Here is a 21111-nt window from a genome sequence, read left to right as displayed (position 1 = left end):
AAATTATAGCAGTATAAAAATGAAATTACTTGAAATTCCACAGCTCAGAGTTAATCAGTTAGTAGTTTGGAGTGATATCTTTTTTGTGTGTTCTACATATATACTTTTTAGTACTGAGATTATATCAAACAAATTTTTAGCCCTGATTTTTCTGTGAAATTAAAAATTTTCAAGCACAAAATGAACATGGCTGCATAATATCATGGCACAGATATCATGATATTTAATCACTCTATTACTTGTGCTGTTTGACATTTTTAATTTTAGAATTACCAGTGGTCAATGCCTATTGTTTGGATAGAAAAATTCTATTCTATTCAAATTTCTGGGTACTTATAAGAATTAGGCAGCCAAAGGACATAAATTCAGGCATCTGCTACATGTTGTTGAATTAATTCCCAAGGATTTCTGTCTTCTATCAGCAAAGGTCTAAAAGTGCTTGTCCTGCCCAGCGAGTCTAGCGAGAGGTGTTTCTGCCACATGATTTCTTTAAAGATACATTTATTTATTTATTATTTATTTATTTATATGTGGTGCTGAGGATCGAACCCAGGGCCTCATGCATGCAAGGCACACGCTCTACCACTGAGCCACAACCCCAGCCCCTATTGCTTGTATTCTTGATAATTGTCATTCTGACTGGAGTAAGATCAAATCTTACAGAGTAGTTTTGACTTGCGTTTCTCTAATTACTAGAGATGTTGAACATTTTTTCATGTATTTGTTGATCGACTATATACCTTCTTCTGAGATGTGCCTGTTTAGTTCCTTAGCCCATTTATTTATTGGGTTATTTGTTTTTTTTTTTTTTTTTTGGTGTCAAGTTTTTGAATTCTTTATATATCTTGGAAATTAGTGCTCTATCTGAGGTGCGTGTAGTAAAGATGTTCTCCCATTCTGTGGGCTCTCTCTTCACATTATTGGTTATTTCCTTTGCTGGGAAGAAGCTTTTTATTTTGACTCCATCCCATTTACTGATAATTGATTTTATTTCTTGTGCTTTAAGAGTCTGGATAAGAAAGTGAAAGAAGGCATTCCTGTCTTGTTTCAGTTCTTAGTGGGAATGCTTCCAATTTTTCATCCTTTAGAATGATGTTGGCCTTGGTCTTAACATAGAAAGTTTTTACTATGTTGAGGTATGTTCCTACTATCCCTAGATTTTCTAGTGTTTTGAACATGAAAAGGTGTTGTATTTTGTCAAATGCTTTTTCTGCATCTATTGAGATGATCATATGATTCTTGTCTTTAAGTCTATTGATGTGATGAGTTATGTTTATTAATTTCCATATGTTGAACCAACTTTGCATCCCTGGAATGAACCCCAATTGGTTATGATGCACTTCATTCCATCTTTTTAATATGTTTTTGTATATGATTTGCCATAATTTTATTAAGAATTTTTGCATCTATGTTCATCAGGGATATTGGCTTGAAGTTTTCTTTCTTTGATGTGTTTCCCTTTGGCTTAAGTATCAGAGTAATATAAGCTTCACACAGTGAGTTTTGGGAGGGTTCCCTCCTTTTCTATTTCATGGACTAATTTGAGGCATGTTGGTGTTAATTCTTCTTTGAAGACCTTGTAGAACTCAGCTGAGAATCCATCTGGTCCTGGGCTTTTCTTGATTGGTACGCTTTTGATGGCATCTTCTATTTCATTGTTTGAAACTGATCTGTTTAAATTGTGTATGTCCTCCTGATTCAATTTGGACGGATCATGTATCTCCAGAAATTTGTCAGTGTCATTGAAATTTTCTATTTTACTGGAGTATAAATTTTCAAAATAGTTTCTAATCATCTTCTGTATTTTAATAATATCTGTTGTGATATTTCCTTTTTCATCACAAATTTTAGTAATTTTGAGTTTTCTCTCTTTCTTTTCATAAGAGTGGCTAAAGGCTTATCAATTTTTTTTATTTTTTCAAAGAACCAGATTTTTGTTTTGTCAATTTTTAAAAATTGTTTCTTTTGTTCCGATTTCATTGAGTACAACCCTGATTTTAATTATTTCCTTTCTTCTATTATTTTTGATGTTGATTTGTTCTTTTTTTTCTTAAGACTTTGAGATATAATGTCAGGTTGTTTATTTGTTGAGTTTTTATTCTTTTCATGAATGAGCTCAATGCAATGAACTTTCCTCTTAGTACTGCCTTCATAGTGTCTCAGAGATTTTTGTAAGTTGTATTGTAGTGCTCGTTGAGTCTATATATGTCTGTTGAGTCTAAATTATTGATTGTATTATTAAGTTCTGTAGTTTCTTCATTTAGTTTTTGTTTGGAAGATCTATCCAGAGGTAAATGAGGTGTGTTAAAGTTATCCAGTATTATTGTGTTGTGGTCTATTTGATTTTTGAAATTTAGAAGGGTTTGGTTGATGTATGTAGATGCTCCATTATTTGGGGCATAAATATTTACGATTATAATGTCTTGTTGATGTATGATTCCCTTAAGCAGCAGGAAATGTCTTTCTTTAACCCTTCTGACTAACTTTGGTTTGAAGTCTACTTTATCTGATATGAGGATGGAAACCCCAGCTTGGGGGCTGGGGATGTGGCTCAAGCGGTAGCATGCTCACCTGGCATGCGTGCGGCCCGGGTTCGATCCTCAGCATACAAAGATGTTGTGTCTGCCAAAAACTAAAAAATGAATGTTGAAATTCTCTCTCTCTCTCTTAAAAAAAAAGAAAAAAAGAAACCCCTGCTTGTTTCTGCAGTGCATGTGAGTGGAATTTTTTTTTTCCCATTCTTTCACTATCAGTCTTTGGATGTCTTTTCCTATAAAATGAGTCTCTTGAAGGCAGTATATTGTTGGGTCTTTTATTTATTTATTTATTTTTAAAAAATCCAATCTGCCAGTCTATGTCCTTTTTTTTTTTTTTTAAGGTATTTATTTTTTTAGTTGTAGTTGGATACAATACCTTTATTCTTTTATTTGTTTTCATGTGGTGCTGAGGATCGAACCCTAGCATGTGCTAGGTGAGTGCTTTACTACTGAGCCCCAGCCCCAGTATATGTCTTAATTGATGAGTTTTAGGTCATTAACATTCAGAGTTATTATTGAATTGTTTTGCATTCCCAGTCATTTTTTTTTTTTTTAAGATTTAAATAGACACAGTATCTTTATTTTGTTTATTTTTATGTGGTGCTGAGGATCGAACCCAGTGCCTCACATGTGTGAGGCAAGTGCTCTGCCACTGAGCCACAATCCCAGCCCCTGTTTTTGGTCTTATACTTGATTTGGTTTCTCCTTTGATTGTTTTTTCCTTTAGTGCAGCTCCTCCTTTGCTGATTTTTTTTTTTTAAGAGAGAGTGAGAGAGAGGGGGGGATAGAGAGAGAGAGAGAGAGAGAGAGAGAATTTTAACATTTATTTATTTTTTCTTAGTTCTTGGCGGACACAACATCTTTGTTGGTATGTGGTGCTAAGGATCAAACCCCGGCCGCACGCTCGCTAGGCGAGCACGCTACCGCTTGAGCCACATCCCTAGCCCCTCCCTTGCTGATTTTTATTGTTGTTTTTCATTTCCTCCTCATGGAATATTTTGCTGAGAACGTTCTGTAGTGCAGGCTTTCTTGTGAATTCTTTTAACTTTTGTTTATCATGGAAGGTTTTTATTTCATCTTCAAATCTGTAGTTTAATTTTTCGGATATAAGATTCTTGGTTGGCATCCATTTTCTTTCAGAGCTTGGTATATGTTGTTCCAGGATCTCCTAATTTTGAGGGTCTGTGTTGAGAAACCTGGTAAGATCCAAATTGGTTTCTCCTTATATGTAATTTGATACTTTTTTCTTGTGGCTTTAAAAATTTTATCCTTATTCTGTATGCTAGGCATTTTCATTATAATGTTTGTTCCTTGGTGTGGATCTGTTGTAATTCTGTATATTTGGTATCCTATCAGCCTCTTGTTTTTGATTTTTCCAATTTATTCTTCAGGTTTGGGAAATTTCCTGATATTATTTCATTGAAAAGACTGTGTATTCCTTTGGGCACTCTGTGTTTCTTATTCTTGCATGGTTTGAGAGAATGGAAACCCCAGCATGTGTTCAGTTCACCTGCTTGAAACTGAAAGCTAAAGCTGATCTATATTATTGCTCTTATGTTAGAAGTTTTGTTTGAAGCTTAATAGGTATTTTGTCAATGGTCTATGGATATAAATCACAAAGGTATTTTAAATCTATTTTCAAGGTATAGTTTACTATGTCTGCAAATAATAGGTCTCATCTTTTAGTTTTTCTTCAAAGATGTCATCAGGATAGTTTTATTTTTGTTTTTAAAGCAATCTTGATTCTTTTTATATTCAACCTAGAGGGTTTTTTTTGTGTGTGTATATGGGTGTGTGTGTGTGGGGGGGGGAGGTTGTTATTGTCATTTCATGATTGGATTTTTCTTTTATTAAGTGAATCTATTCCTTTTACATTCATTTATCTGAAAATACTGGCCTTAGTTGATATCTTTAGTTTATACTGCATAGCCTGTGTTTTTCTTCTGTACATATTTTGTGATTAAATTAAAATATCTCAAGTTTGGTTTAGTATTTCTTAATATTTTTAACACTACAACTTAAATTAGCAATTTTTGAGGATATCTGTTAAGACTGCTAATGAAACTAACATATATATTTTATTTCTTCTCTGTACCTCTTAATCTCAAGTTATTTCTAGAATTTCCACATATATTTCTTCCCATTGTCTTTTAATGCCCTTAAAGTTATTTAGACTTATTTTTACGTTTGAAAGGATTGAACGCTCACTTTTATTTCTTGTCAATCACAGCTGCTCCATTTCTGTTCTCTTTATTTTGGTTTGTCTCTTGGCTTTATGGTTATGTCCTTTTTAAAAGAGCTAAAAGGTGCTTTATTACCTGAAGTTTTTACATGTTTGAAAATATTCATTTGTATCTTTATGCTTGAATATTATCTTAACTTTGTATGTAAACACTGTCTCATAGTCTTTCAGTATTCTTACTGGGAGGTATCTGAAGCAAAGTTGATTCCCCCCTCCCTTGTCTTGCATTTTTTAAAAATAGGGAAAAAAAAACAAAACTCAAAATAAACTTTATTTATCTTTGAATTCCAGCAAATTGACAACGCAAATCTGGAAGCACTCATTATTATGAGTTCTTTGATATAATGTGACTTCTGACCTTTCATATTCAGGTCTTCTTTGCTGGGTGCAGTAGCACACAGCTGTAATCCCAGCAACTCAGGAAGTTGAGGCAGGAGGATTGCAAGTTTGAGGCCAGCCAGTCCCTGTCTCAAAAAATAAGAGTCTGGCAAGGTGGTCTATGCCTGTAATCCCAGCCTCTGGCAGGAGGATTGAAGGTTCTAGGACAACCTGAGCAACTTTGTAAGACCCTGTCTCAAAAAAAAATTTTTTTTTAAAGGTTTGGGGGTGTGATTCAATGGTAAAGCACTCTTGGGTTCAATCCCCAGTACCAAACAGTAAAATAAAATAAAAGTAGATAAATAAATAAAGAGCTGGGGAGGTAGCACCCCTTCTTCAATCTCTAGTACCTACTCCCCTAAAAGCCTTTCTATCATCCTTGAATATGTATATTTATTCCAGTATTCTATTGTCTAATACAAACAAGTTAGATACCTTTTGTTTTCCTTACATATACTTAACAAGAGTTATCTATTACATTTATCTTTCAAAGCCTTTTTCCTTGTCCCTATTATTTTTTTGATAAGGAAAGTAAAAAAATATATATCTACAACATGATCTTAGTGCTTACATGAGATTGTGTATCAATAGTATAATTTTGTTAACCTTCCCTTCATATGCTTAGATTGTCTATTTTTCACTATTATAAACATCTACACCTGTTCTTAACTATACCAATGATGCTTAATAAGATCAATAAAATAATTCCAAAAACCCTTAGACCATACTTGTGAATCCACTTTCCTATTTTATGATGTAGTCAGGCTCATGATATTCAATATATGAATGATTTTAGGATTTTCAGGTCATTGATATAAAAATGAAATCCCACTTTTGAGGCTAAACAGATTTTAAAAAAATCCTCAGATTAAAGAAGACCCTTAAGGGCCGAGGTTGTGGCTTAGTGGTAGAGCACTTGCCTAGCATGTGTGAGGCACTGGGTTCAATTCTCAGCACCACATGCAAATAAATAAATAAATAAATATCCATGGACAAATACAAAAACAAAACAAAAACAAACCTTAAATCATGGGCAGAACTAGACTTTGCCTGTGAGCCTGTTTTATGCTGTTTATCCTTCCTGAAGTATTCTTCCCTATTTTCTCCTTTGGGTAACTCCTCTTCATCTTTTTTTAAAAATTATTTTTAGTTTTAAATGGGCACAATACCTTTATTTTATTTATTTTTTTATGTGGTGCTGAGGATCGAACTAGTGCCTCACACATGCTAGATAAGCGCTCTACCACTGAGCAACTCTCCAGTCCCATCTTTCAGGTCTTAATGTAGTCATTGACCTCCTAAAAAACATTCCATGACCCTGTCCCCACCACAGAATGGGTTAGCCTCATTTTTTTTTGTGTGTTGCTGAAGAATCCTGCTCCTCTCACCCTATAATCATACTGCTGACTTCTCTAAAAGGAGTTTCTTATTATTTATTGTCCAAACAAGGATACCTGAGGATAACTATAATTTAAAATATTTTTCTCTTTTGCTTTTTAAATATTGGTTCTTTTTAGTTATATAATCCATTTGGATATAATTATACAAACATTGGAATATCTTAGTCCCATTCTTATGGATGTACTATAAAATAATTTTCAAATAAAATGTTTACTTAAGTTACATGTTTTGTACTCATTAAAGTAAAAAGAATATTTGTACTAAATATATAAACTTTAAAAACAACATAAGCAGAATGATTTTTCTTGTTATATATTCATAGTTTTAAACAGTTCTATGTGTAACATAGTGTCACTGTTATTTTACTTATGGAGAGTATATTTTTGAAATAAAATCATTGTTTCTAATTTTTTAAAATAAAACTGTTTCCAATCTTCAAAAACACTATACATATTAATTCCATGTCACATAATCAAAAAAATTTAATTTTTTAGCCATGTGATTTTTGGCTTAAAAATGGTCCTAAATTATATGGAAGTTAATTACATTTATCAACTAAAATAAAAGGGGAGGGAGGTTAGTGATGGCATGTCCTACATCCACAAAAAAAAAAAAAAAAAGCATGATGGAGGAGTAAGATGGTACAATTTTACTACAGTATTCATTGGGCTGGATATTTCCTGTTTATCACTCCAGATCCCCCTTAGCTTTATGTCTCAGGAGCCTGACTTGAACTCACCACATAGGGGCCTTCCTTGTCTTCTGATTTCTGACTGAATGAACAGGAGGCACCAGCAAGTTACTGAAGGGTATGAAGTTGGGTACTTTTCTCTAGCAACTCTCTCTCAGCTGGGTTTGGCCCAGGTTGGTAAAATCCCATAACTGAAAGTCACAGATTCTGTTAGGTGCCCCTTTTATATAGCCCCTCTCTTTTGGATTCTAGTGATGGTTTCATCTCTTTGTCCCTTTGGGCCTAGGAACTGAAAGTGGCTCCCCACTCTTGCTTGTTTTAGGTGAATGCATCATTGCTTGGCTTTTCTAAAATCTCATATCTTTGCATACTTTTTACAAATACCTAGTTTGACTATGCTTGTCTGTTTGCCATAGTTTTAGGAAGTTAGCCTGTGTATGTATAAAATGATGTGTATATAGGATGATTTGTTGCAACACTATAATTTCCAATAATGAGGTGTTAGAGATATAATGTTAGTAAAGAACTATAAAATAAGCTGGGTATGGTGGTACACACCTCTAATCCCTGGATGCAGAAGCCAGCCTCAGCACCTTATAAGATCCTGAGCAATTTAGTGAGACCCTGTCTCAAAATAAAATGGACTCGGTGTGGGGGCTGGGGTTGTGACTCAGCAGTAGAGCACCCGCCTTGCACGTGTGAGGCACTGGGTTTGATCCTCAGCACCACATAAAAATAAATAAAGCTATTAAAAAAAAAAGGGATGGGGATGTAGCTTAATGATAAAGCACTCCTGGGTGCAATTCACAGTATTTAAAAAAGAAATAAAAACAATGTATTTATATTTGCATATACACACAGTACACACAGTCTAGAAAGGTATACAAAGAAATGATAACACTGGCTGCTGTGAGGGAGGAGAACTAGGTGACAGGGAGACTTTTAATATTTATTCACTTTTTTCTTTGAATATTATGTCATATGAATGTACTACGAAACAAGGACTAAGGAAGAATTAGGAGACATTAGATTATAATGGAAAAAACCAGCAAATTATAAAATTGCTGAAATGTTACATCAGTCAAATTCTTGCATTCATTTTTTCTTTTTATTTGTTCTTTTTAGTTATATATGATAGTAGAGTATGTTTTGACATATTTTTGATTGTGAATATGGTCCCTCCATGGAATTTTGCACTGACTAGTATAAATAATATACAGAAGTTACTTCTTGTACAGGCTCGAATGCACAAAACAATATGTGATAAAGATCTGTTTTAAAAGCACGATTATCTTGTTTTTAAAAGGAGCTTCAGTTCCTATAGCTTCCTCCTTTATCCACAAAGTTTACTGATATCATTAAAGCAGTGGTATGACCCAGTGATATTGGTTTCTGTGAAAGGTGTGACTTATTAAAGGAAATGGGACATGAGAAGACTTTACTAGGAAATAAATGGTGGAAGAGAAGAATGCCGAAAAAAGTATTCATTTAACTAAAGTTGGCTAAATCAATCATTTTTGTTATTCAAAAATAGAAAAAACATCCAGGTGTGGTGGCACACACCTGTAATCCCAGTGGTTCAGGAGGCTGAGGCAGGAGGATTGAAAGTTCAAGGCCAGCCTCATCAACTTAACCAGTCCCTAACCAGTCTTGCTAAGACCAAGACGCTATCTCCAAAAAAAAAAAAAAAAAAAAAAAAAAAGGCTCAAAATAAAAATGGGGGATGTGGGCTCAATGGGTAAATTCTCCTGGGTTTAATCCCAGGTATTATTAAAAAGAAAAAAAACTAGAAAAAGATTTATCTAAGGTATTTTTATATTCCTGATATGGGCACCCCTGTTAGAGAGTTCTATAAGACATGGGGAGATTCACTCACCCTTCCTGGAACTGTGCTTGGGCCGATTCCTCTGCGACAAGTGTCTCGTATTCCTCAGCAGCAAACCTGTCCCAGTCAGAGGGCTCAGGCCCATCATTTTCAACATCCTGGTACAAGGACAGACAGAGAAACAAAAATAATCAAAGACAAAAAATTGAAGGTAGGTCATAACAGATATTGTATATGCTAAAAATACTTCTCTGAAAAGTGTTTCAACATGTTAAAAGAGGTGGTAAGGTAACACACTTATGATGATTTTCTACAATTCAAACAAAACTGTTGCACTGACTAGTATAAATTATATGTAGAAGTTACTTCTTGTACAGGATTGTTGTTTAGCAGCCATATTTTTTTATGTCTGGATTCATTAGCCTTGTAATCAGAGATGTTTCTCCATTTCCTTCTCCCCAGCCCTTTGTGTAGTAGCATCTGAACAGAGATGTAATTTGTACATGCCTACCTGAAATGTACCACTCTTTTCTCTGGCTATTTTTTTTTTTTTTTTGGTACCAGGGACTGAACTGAGGGAACTAGGCCACTAAGCCACATCCCTAGCCCTATTTTGTGTTTTATTTAGAGACAGGGTCTCACAGAGTTGCTTAGTGCCTCACTTTTGCTGAGGCTTGCTTTGAACTCGCCAGCCTCCTGCCTCAGCCTCTTGCCTCAGCGTCCTGAGCTGCTGGAATACTGGCATGCACCACTATGCCCAGCTTCTCTGGCAAATTTTTACTGTTTCTTTAACAGCCAACTCAGATATCATATCACCTGTGAGCTCCTCCTGGAAGCAGCCTTTCTCTTCTAGGTCCCTTTTTTTCTAACTATTTGCAAACTTTTGCTGTTCTGTCTTTGTAATCTCCAAATACTCAGTATCTTTCCAACATAGTGAATTTTTTGTTACTTTCTGACTTGTTTTTCACAGTTATGAATAAATATTGATAATTACCACTTGATAGAAAGAAAAGTAAAATTTATATAAGATAAAAATAAGTGAGGGGAATAACTATTTTCTTGCCCTCCTACATGTGGGCAGTGTCTTAGATTATATTCTAGGTCAAATGTCTTTCCAAGATGAAAAGGAGTTAGTATTGCTCTAGTGTAGGGTTGGTTATATTTAGAATATAAGTACCTAAACACTGGCCACAAAATGTATTACTTCCTATATTTAACCCATGTTAAATCCACTACCCAACCCTTTTAACATTTATGACATTGCTATGCATTGTAGACTAATAATTGGCAATTGTTTTTGGTTAGATATGTAAAATAATGGAGGATGTTAAATTCAATGAAACATTATATTGATGTTAGTTAGCAATAATGAACCTTGGTTATGCCCCAAGGTCAGCTGCAGAGTAACTGTTCTTATAAGGTGATTTTTATAATCTTACCATTATTTAGGTCAACAGTTATATAATATATAGAAGAATAAGAAAATATTTTTAAAGTTACCTGTAGTTGTATTTTACTGAGCTAAACAATCTTTCCTATTAACATAATTTTTACTTCTTAAACAGGGATATGGTGGAGCAAGTGGTTATATTCATTTTTGTTTTGTTTTTGACATGGATTACATGTACAAGGTTTACTGAGGGTCTAAGGTTTTTGGGCATCTCTAATCAGATGTAAAACAATATTTAAAACTGATAGCCATGAACAGCAATCATTAACACTTGAAAAATATTGTATTTTCTGAAGGTAACTATCAAAGGCTTCTAGATTTCACTTGGAAGGGGCAAGTTATTTATTACAGAATCCCAAATATGCTTATTAGAACAATTAAATCAAGGTCAATATAGTTTCTAATACAGATGTACCTATTAATATATTTTGAAAAGCTGAACTTTTTTCAAAAATACTTTTTTGAAACTAGTTCTAATGTGTATGCAAGTACACAGTCTACACAGTCCATTCAGTTCAAAGTATAGGTAGATGAAGTTTACCTAAACTTCAAGATCGGCTGTGGGGAAAAATGTGCTTTTGGTCCTTTATTCTATTTCTGTGGTGCTGGTGATTGAACCCAGGGCCTTATATACTTTATTCTCTTTTCAACATTTGGTGAAGATATTTTAAATACTAAGATTCCTACATGCGGAGACCATTTTAATATGCAGAACACAGCTCCTGATATTATAGTTCTCAAATAAAGTTAAACTTATACTGGTACCTTCTGGACTGCAAAGGGATCTCTCTGTTCATGGTCCAAGTATTTTTCCAGATTAAAGAATGTATCATAGAAGATGTGAGCCATTCTGCACCTCTTCAGATCTTGTAGAGTTATTTTGCCTACATAAAAACAAATATAACTGGTAAATTTCATCAAGAACTATTCTGACAAAAGAAAAAACTTCCAGTGATGTCTAAAGTGTATGTAAAAGTTTATTATAAAAATCACATTTAAAAAAATCAACATAATATTCACAAAACACAAAATTTTAAATGTTACAATTTAGTAGGATACTCACAATACTGTACAACCATCACCACTATCTAGTTCCATGGTACTGTCACATCAAAAAGAAACTCTTCCCTTTTTCCTTTACTTTCCAGCCCCTGGAAACAACTATTTTGCTTTCTGTTTTTATGGAAAAATCTTCTTTTTTAAACAATGCATTTGCCATTATTGCTGGTTCTCTACTCAATAGCCAAGGGGAAACTTCAAACACTTCTGTTCTTGGGAAGCCCACAAGAAAGACCCTGGAGCCAAGTATGGTGGTGCACACCTGTAATCCCAGATCAGGAGGCTGAGGCAGGAGGATGGCAAGTTTGAGACCTGCCTGGGCAACTTGGCAAGACTCTGTCTCAAAATTTAAAAAAGGGCTAGGGATGTAGCACAGTACTAAAATAAGTGCCCTGGGTTCACTTCATAGTGCTGTGGAAAAAAAATAAAAAGACTCTGGAAAGTTAAAGAAGTTAGGATCTATGTAGTATTATGTGCCCCACTCTGTTAAAAAGGTAAACAGTGCCATATGCTATTTATTGGGTCTCACCATCATTGGCTGGCTTCACCAAGTCAAGCATCTGACACAGCAAATCATGGAATGGCAAAGGCTCAATGCCCATGGCTTCCATCCGTTCACACTGCTCCTCGTAGAAGTACTCCAGCTCATACATGGAGAGTATACCATCTCCATCCAGGTCCATGCAGCGGAACCAATACTCAATGCTAGGAGATAAGGACACTCATTTTAGCATGGGCCTGGTAAGCGTCCTTTATTCATCAAGATTTGTTATTGCCTGTGTTTCTTCCTAAATTAATTTACATGTGTATATACTTCAGAATTGGACATAGTTCTACAAAGTTTGTTAGGAAAAAAATGGCAGACCTTTTCCTCCTTTTATTTTCTCATCCCAGAATCAACCATTTTCCACACCTGCTTTACTTTTTACCTTCATATTTTCAGGTAACACATCTTATTTTTCCTTTTATTTCTGTTGTAAGAGCTGTCTATTGATTTTGCTCTAAAAAAGATGAGGTTATAGCTCTTTAACTACTTCATATACTTTACCTGCACACCCTTCCCAAACTTTTAATTTAAATTCATCAACACTGAGTATATAACTTTATACTTTAATCTCTTATTTGCTTAGTCTTCCATGTACTTGACTTCTTCCCTCCTCCAAATCTCTGCCAGTTGTCTAAATCCACATTTAGTCCCATCAGGTATTTTAACAATTGTATTTTCCCCTCCAGTACTGGAGATTAAACTCAAAGCACTCTTAATTTCTTTTCTTTTAATTTATTTTGAGACAGGGTCTCGCTAAGTTCCTGAAGTTGGTCTCAAGCTTAGGATCCTCCTGCCTCAGCCTCTTGAATCACTGGGATTACAGAAAGAGTACCACCGTACCCTGTAGCAATTGCATTTCTTGATGAAGCCTTCCTTGGTTTCTTTTGACCTTCTTTAATCTAGTCGGCTTGGTGTCTATGCTTGGTTCACAGTTTCATCCTGTTGATACCTAGTGATACCTTTTTTATATCTCACATTTCCTGCATTCTTTGTTTCTTTAGCACATTCTTCAACAGCAGGTAAATATTTTGATCTTTTTATTTTTTGAGGTGGGGTCTCATTATGTTGCCCAGACTGGCCTCAAACTCCTGGACTCAAGCAATCCTCCTGCTACAGGTGTATAACACTTCACCCAGCCTAGACCTTGGATGTGGGAAAGTTCCCTTTTCCTACTCTTAGTTTGTATTTTGGCTAGTTATAGAATTAAAGATTGGTGTTGCTTTTCCTTCAGATGTTTAAAGGCAATGATGTATATAGTCTTTTGTCTGTCCAGTGTTACCCAGAAGTTTAAATCCATGTTGATATCTGATCCTTTCACTGTAACCTACAGAGGTGCCTCTGAGTCCCTGGTGGTTTGAAATATGATGGAGTGTCTTTGTCTTGATCTAACTCATCTATTTTACTGGGTTTTTCTGAGAAACTATTCACTTTGGAAACTAGTATCTTTCAGTCTTTGGAAATTTTTATAAATTATTTTCTCTCTCCTATCACTCTTCCTTCTTCTCTGTTCTCTTTTTTTTTACAACTTCTGTTATTTAGACCAGGCATTTGAAATGTGGCTAGTCCATTATGAAATATGCTAAGTGTAAACATACAACAGATTTTTGAATATTTAATATGAAGAAATGAATGTAATACATCAGTAATGTATATTACATATTACAATGGTAATATTTTGAGTATACTAGAGTAAGTAAGTTGTGCAATTAAAATTAATTTTACCTACTTCTTTTTACTTTTGTGGCTAAATTTAAAAATCATATATTAATCTTTAATCGTATTTCAATTTTTATTTATACTGGACTTCTCTGATTTTCACACCTTGTTTTTATTTTTTGGTTGCTTCATCCTTTTAAAAACTGTTCTTGGGGCTGGGGTTATGGCTCAAGTGGTAGAGTGCTCACCTAACACACATGAGGCACTGAGTTCGATCCTCAGCACCACATAAAAATAAAATAGAGATACTGTGTCCACCTAAAACTAAAAAAAAATTAAAAAATAGTTCTTTCTGGGAGGTTTACTTAGCTTTATTTTTTAAATATTCTGATTTTTTTATTCGGCTATTATAGTTTTTTTTCTTTCCCTTTTTCAGTACTGAGGATTGAACCCAGGGGTGCTCAACCACTGAGCCATATCCCCAGCCCTTTTTTATATTTTTATTTAGAGACAGGGTCTTATTGAGTTGTCAAGTGCCTCACTAAGTTGCTGAGGCTGACTTTGAACTTGAAATCATCCTGGCTCACCCTCTCAGGCTACTGGGATTACAGGTGCGCACCATACCCGGCTCTGCTATTATAGTTTTGATTTTATAGTTCTTTTAGTGGTTCCCTGAATACTCCTATTTTATAAAAGAACCTCTCTTATCTCTCTAAGGATGTTAATCAGTGTTTTGTTGTTGCTGAAGTTTTCTTTTTTGAAAGTCTGTTTCTCTGAGTTATCATCTGCATTTGTTTGGTCTCTATCTTTTGTTAAGAGGCTCTACTCAGATACCTTCTGAGCCCTTGTTTCTGCTTATTCTTAAGAGCAGATATTGAAAGCTGATTGGAAGTTTTGATCCACTGGTTTGTTGACTCTGGGATTTACTGTAAAATGATCTGGTTTGGTTCTTTCCTTGGGCACAAACTTCATGCCTTTATTTCAAACCTTCATGCCCTTATTCTTAGGCTAGTCAGATTCCTCAGAAAAGCACTTTTCAGTCTCTTGCTTGGAGGTTTGGGCAGGAAGAGAGCATTCTGTTTGTTGAGAAAGAAATGAAGACTGGGAATCTCAGCTCATTTAATCTGTTTTCAATCTATTATCTGCTATGGTTGGGACAAAAGTGTATCCTCCAGGGTTTTTGTGTTAAAAGTCTTGGTTCCCAGTGGGATGGTTTTAAGAGGCAGTGGGACATTTAAGAGGTGGGGAGTAATGGGAGGTCATTAGGTCACTAGGGTTCTGCTCTCTGAAGCAATTAAGGCAGTTCTCTAGAGAGGATTATTATAGAAAAGCAAGACTGGCCCCTTCCTGCCTGGTCTGACTTGGTGTCTTGCCATGTGATCTCTCTCTCTCTTGTCTGAGCTGTTGTTACTGTGATCCATCCATCATGAAGTCTGTACCAGAGCTGAACTAATGGTAGTACCATGCCCTTGAACCTCCTAAACTGTGTAAAATAAAACCTCTTTCCTTTGTAAGTTACCCATCCTCAGGTATGGATGCTACATTGGCCCAACATAAAGTGGACCAATTTACAACTTCAGCTGATCAAGTGCTCCCAGGTGCCAGGTACACCCAAGTCTTGAATGTTTGGAAGTTTTGCTTAGTATATCTGCTTGTTTATTTTTCCCCTCTGCTGGCTTAGAATTTTAGCAGCCTACCAAGTTTATCTGCTTTCCAGCTTCCAAACCTTTATTATTATCTCTTTTCCTATCTCCTTTATTTTTGTGGGTTCATTCTCCTAAAAAACCTCTTCATAGGCATTTTAGTGGGGTTTCAAGACAGACAAAAATTGCTACATATGGTTAAGTTGGTATCTTCACTCAGAAACTATTTATGGCCACTTTGTCATATATCACTATCCCTTTATAACTGTATCATCAATATAATCACAGAATATGAAACCAGCAGAATTAACTGGAAATAGGGAACATTATATACTTTAAAAGCTACTAATTTTATGGCAAAGTAAAACTCAAGAGGTTTTAGAACACTACTGGTTAAATTCTCACTTGTAGGCATGAAACCATATTAAGAACCACCATACATTTAATGGTTTGTAAAAATTTCTTTTGGGAAGAGAAAATAATTACTGTTAATTGTTTTTCCAAGTCAATCACACTAAGATCTGTGTGTATCTTTTCTGAGAAGGATATATTTTATATAATTGCAACAAACTGAAAATGTAATACTTGCAAAGTTCTTTTGAGAACTATATTCTAAAAATTATGCCAACCTGATGTTTAATGTTACTATTAAAGAACAGAGGGAACATTCATGGATACAACCAACATGAGGTAACAACAGGGCCATAGTGAGGTCCAACCTTATATCTATTCTTAGAGTTATATTTAAAAAAAAAGGCAGAATATTGCATTTTGAAACAATTCCTGATTGTGGGGAAAAACCTTGAAGAGACATATCTTATCCACTGAGAGTTACAATAAATGTGTAGTGTTTAGCTGTTACATCATAGTCTTCATTTTTAAAATAATGCTTTTAGTTTTAAAAGGGTAGTAAAATTTCTTTGATCTGTAAGAATCTCCTTTGACTGGTCTTTAAGAATCTTAAAATTCCTTATTACTTAAGAGAACCAAAAGGAAGAAAGCCAATTTTGATTTTGACAAGGACCTAATAGGACAGAAGTGAAAAGCAACTTATTTTACTAAGGAATGTAAACTGAAGTACTTTATTGCCACTTACATTTTCAATTAAGAACTAAGATAAAACAGTTTGTACAGTAATTAAAGCGAAAGCATATGCTATGTGATAGCCCCAAAGAGATAAGGCTAGAATGCACAGAGATAGATACTGCCTGAATACCTGCCAAAGGCTCATGATAGTAGCCTTTAAATATCTATATGAAGGACATGGAAGATGAAATTCCTTGTGATTCTGTGAGAATTAGAGAACATAAAGATCAGTGTTCAAAAGACAGAAAGTGATTTTGGGTACAGACCTAGAAAAACGAAACAGGCTGCCTCAGTTGGTAGTTACTTATCCCTGAAAGTTCAGAAGCAGTGGCTGGTTGGATAAACACATGAAAGAAATATTCAAAGGGAATTTTCTTATTGTAAATACGGAATACTCTCTAAAGTTTCTTGCAATGCCTATTTTCAGATATTTTTCTTACCAAAGCTAATTTATATTCTTAGAGGCTAAAAGCAGTGATTCTTCATTAGGAAAAAATCAGAAAACAGAAAAGCACACAGAAGGAAAAATTTGTTTAATTTTTGCTATATTTACCATCAATTTTCAAAGGATGCACTTATCAATGACAAATTATATTTGTAGAATTTTAGACATAAACAAGATTACCCCTTGTTCCTGGGCTAGATGAAATTGAGTTCTGGATTGGTGATTTCTTACCCTGATATAAACTCCTATAAGCGGGTGGATCCAACATGGTGGCGGGCGCAGAGAGATCAAGTCTCTGACCTCTCCAGCTGCGCGGGCATAGGGAGTCGTAAACGTCTAAATGCTGTTTGCTCAGGATCGCTAGGCAATGCTGAACTGACGTGGATCTGGGGCCAACAGTTTGGGCCTCTCAGAACACACACCGAGCCGTATCGGCTGCATTCAAGCTCCGGTTCGCCTGCTTCTCATGACTCAGCACTAACGATCCCGCTGAAATAACTGGTTGGCTTTTCTAAACTTACAGAGGTAAAAGCCAACCGAGCCTTCATATGCAGTGGCCACAGGATTGAAACGGGGCTTGGGAGAGACAGTCAGGACCCACCTGTTGCATTGGTCACCCGGCAAAGGGCACGAACGGTCACCATTTGCATGGGATACCACCATGGCAGAGAACTGACGTCACGGGCAGAGGAGATAACTTCATTGAAACCAGCGGTGACAGGTATGTAATCTCCTAGCCATCCCTCTCCACACAGCGGGGAAACCTTAAGGGCCCCTCCCAGCTCTCCCGTGAGCTCGATAGCCAGACCGAGGGAATCAGGAGTGGCGCGGGACTCACGGCGCGGAACTCCCGGCTACCGCTCCCACCAGTGCTGACAACTGAGGTCTCTTGCACCAGCTACCAGGGGCGTGGCTACTGGAGGGCAAGCAAATTCGCTGGGGGTTTTCAGCCCCAAGCTCTACAAACTTAGGTCTGAGGGAGGCAAACAGGGAGAGTGTGCCCAGGTGTTCATGAAAACAGGGCTCCCAGGAGCAGCACACCTGGCATGTAGCCAGTATTGTGGTGAGCGTCATGGGTAAGCGGGGCCTGGCTCGAGGAAACACAAGAGAAGGCTCTAGACACTCAGGATTGGAGACTCGCCCAGTCTGAGAGGAAGAACTGCTGCACAGTGATTGGTTCCCACCTATTGAGAGGAGAAGCTTGGCCCAGTGGGCACAGCTCCACCTACTGGAAGAGAAGTTAATTGAACTCTATGACTGCATTTATTATTATTATTATTATTTAATTTGTTTTTTTCTTTCATTTTCATTTTTTTGTTGTTCTTTAACTTTTTAAAAATTTTTTAAAAAAATTTTTATTATTATTTTAAATTTTAATTTTAATTTTTTTATTATCATTATTTTTTTTTAAATTTTTTTCTTTCTTTTCTATTTTTTGTCTTTTCATTTCTTTTCAATTTTCTTATTCCCCCTTCCTTGAATTCTACCTGCCTACTCTCATTCTCTTTAGTGACTTCTTCCCTTCCCTTCTAATATCTTTCCTCCCAAGCATCAAATAAATTTATAAGAGTAAACAGTAAGTCAGCAGTCAAACAGAACAAGAAGTAACAGGAACAGCATAAAAAAGCAAGGAAGAAGAGGAGTACAAACAATGAAAGACAGCCTAAATATTCAGGAGGACCTAGAGTCACCAGAAAAATGGTCATATAAGAACTCAAGGAATACCTTAGACAGATGGAATGGAACCTTAAAGAGGATACGAGACCGCAAATCCAAACAGTGAAAGAACACATTGAAAATGAATTAAATAAACAGATAAAAGAAGAAGTTAAGCATCTTTATCAAGAGATAGAGATTATAAAAAAAAATCAAACAATAATTCTAGAAATGAAGGAAACAATAAACCAAATTAAAAACTCAATTGAGCATATCACTAACAGAGTGGAGCAAGTAGAAGCCAGAACGTCAGATAATGAAGACAAAATATATCATCTTTTTTTTAAAAAAAATTTTTTTAATATTTATTTTTTAGTTTTCGGCGGATAGAACATCTTTGTTTGTATGTGCTGCTGAGGACCGAACCCGGGCCGCACGCATGCCAGGCGAGCACGCTACCACTTGAGCCACATCCCCAGCCCAAAATATATCATCTTGAAAAGAGTCTAGCCAACTCAGAAAGGCTGTAAAAAATCACAAGAAAAACATCCAAGAGATATGGGATAACATAAAAAAAACCAAACTTACGAGTCATCGGGATAGAGGAAGGTATAGAGATTCAAACCAAGGGAATGAGTATCCTACTGAATGAAATAATTACAGAAAACTTTCCAGAAATAAAAAAGGAAACGGATATACAAATTATAGACGCATACAGGACACCGAGCACACAAAATCACAGTAGACCAACGCCAAGACACATTGTTATGAAGATAGCCAATATACAGAACAAAGAGAAAATATTAAAAGCTACAAGAGAAAGGAGGCAGATTATATTCAGGGGTAAACCAATAAGGTTAACAACGGATTTTTTATAACAGACGCTGAAAGCGAGAAGATCCTGGAACAACGTATTTCAAACACTGAAAGACAATGGATGCCAACCAAGAATTCTGTATCCAGCAAAATTAAGCTTCAGGTACGACAATGAAATAAAAATCTTTCATGATAAACAAAAGCTAAAAGAATTTGCAGCCCGAAAACCAGCATTGCAAAGTGTCTTGAGCAAAACACTACATGAGGAAGAAATGAAAAACAATAACCAAAACCATCAGTGGGAAGTGCCTCGGTAATGACAGAGGGCGGGGAGGAAAGCTAATCATGGAGAAACAAAGTAAATTAAAAAAAAAAGATAAATAATCAAACATGGCTGTCAGTACAAACCATATATCAACAGTTACTCTAAACGTTAATGGCTTAAACTCTCCAATAAAGCGACATAGGCTGGTAACATGGATTAAAAAAACAAATCCAACAATATGTTGCCTCCAGGAGACACATCTGACTGGAAAAGACATACACAGGCTGAAGGTGAAACGTTGGGAAAAAATATACCACGCACACGGTCCTCGTAAGCAAGCAGGGGTGGCCATCCTCATATCGAATAAAATCAACTTCAAGACTAAGTTAATCAAAAGGGATAAGGAAGGACATTATATACTGTTAAAAGGAACCATTCACCAACAAGACATAACAATTATCAATATTTATGCACCAAATAATGGTGCTGCGACGTTCATAAAACAAATTCTCCTCAAGTTCAAGAATCAAATAGACCACAACACAATAATTATGGGTGACTTCAACATACCCCTCTCACCATTGGACAGATCCTCCAAACAAAAGTTGAATAAAGAAACTATAGAACTCAATATCACAATCAATAACCTAGACTTAACTGACATATATAGAATATATCAACTATCATCAAGTGGATATATCATTCTGAATGAAGAAAAACTGAAGGCATTTCCTCTAAAATCTGGAACAAGACAGGGATGCCTTCTATCACCACTTCTATTCAATATAGTTCTCGAAACACTGGCCAGAGCAATTAGATGAAAGAAATTAAAGGCAAAAAAATAGGAAAAGAAGAACTTAAATTATCACTATTTGCGGACGACATGATTCTATACCTAGAAGACCCAAAAGGGTCTACAAAAAAACTACTAGAACTAATAAATGAATTCAGCAAAGTGGCAAGATATAAATCAACACGCATAAATCAAAGGCATTTCTGTATATCAGTGACAAAACTTCTGAAACGGAAATGAGGAAAAACACTCTTCACAATATCCTCAAAAAAAATAAAATACTTGGGAATCAACCTAACAAAAGAGGTGAAAGATTTATACAATGAAAACTACAGAACCCTAAAAAGAGAAGTAGAAGAAGATCTTAGAAGATGGAAAAATATACCCTGTTCATGGATAGGCAGAACTAACATCATCAAAATGGCGATATTACCAAAAGCTCTCTATAGGTTTAATGCAATGCCAATCAAAATCCCAACGGCATTTCTTGTAGAAATAGATAAAGCAATCATGAAGTTCATATGTAAAAATAAAAGACCCAGAATAGCAAAAGCAATTCTAAGCAGGAAGTGTGAATCAGGTGGTATAGCGATACCAGATTTCAAACTATATTACAGAGCA

General features: G+C 35.6%; 1 protein-coding gene and 1 non-coding gene across 6 annotated transcripts in view; both read right to left on the bottom strand.

Moving 5' to 3' along the window:
• Positions 1-21111, bottom strand: part of Ppp2r3a (protein phosphatase 2 regulatory subunit B''alpha) — a 166741-nt gene that overhangs the window by 10022 nt on the left and 135608 nt on the right. For all 5 annotated transcript variants that reach the window (XM_078043359.1, XM_078043360.1, XM_040269828.2 and 2 more), the window contains 3 exons: positions 12113-12288; positions 11290-11408; positions 9126-9232 (listed from right to left, as the gene is read on the bottom strand). In XM_078043359.1, the coding sequence (XP_077899485.1) occupies positions 9126-9232; positions 11290-11408; positions 12113-12288 (402 nt within the window). The remainder of the gene's footprint in view (positions 1-9125; positions 9233-11289; positions 11409-12112; positions 12289-21111) is intronic.
• On the bottom strand, positions 529-601 carry Trnaa-ugc (transfer RNA alanine (anticodon UGC)). Its single transcript has one exon. It is a non-coding gene; the product is annotated as a tRNA-Ala (tRNA).

The sequence above is a fragment of the Ictidomys tridecemlineatus genome, chromosome 3 (assembly GCF_052094955.1).
Source record: "Ictidomys tridecemlineatus isolate mIctTri1 chromosome 3, mIctTri1.hap1, whole genome shotgun sequence".
NCBI lineage: Eukaryota > Metazoa > Chordata > Mammalia > Rodentia > Sciuridae > Ictidomys > Ictidomys tridecemlineatus.
The sequence above is the reverse complement of the archived record's forward strand: the minus strand, read 5'-3'. Positions and strand labels throughout refer to the sequence as shown.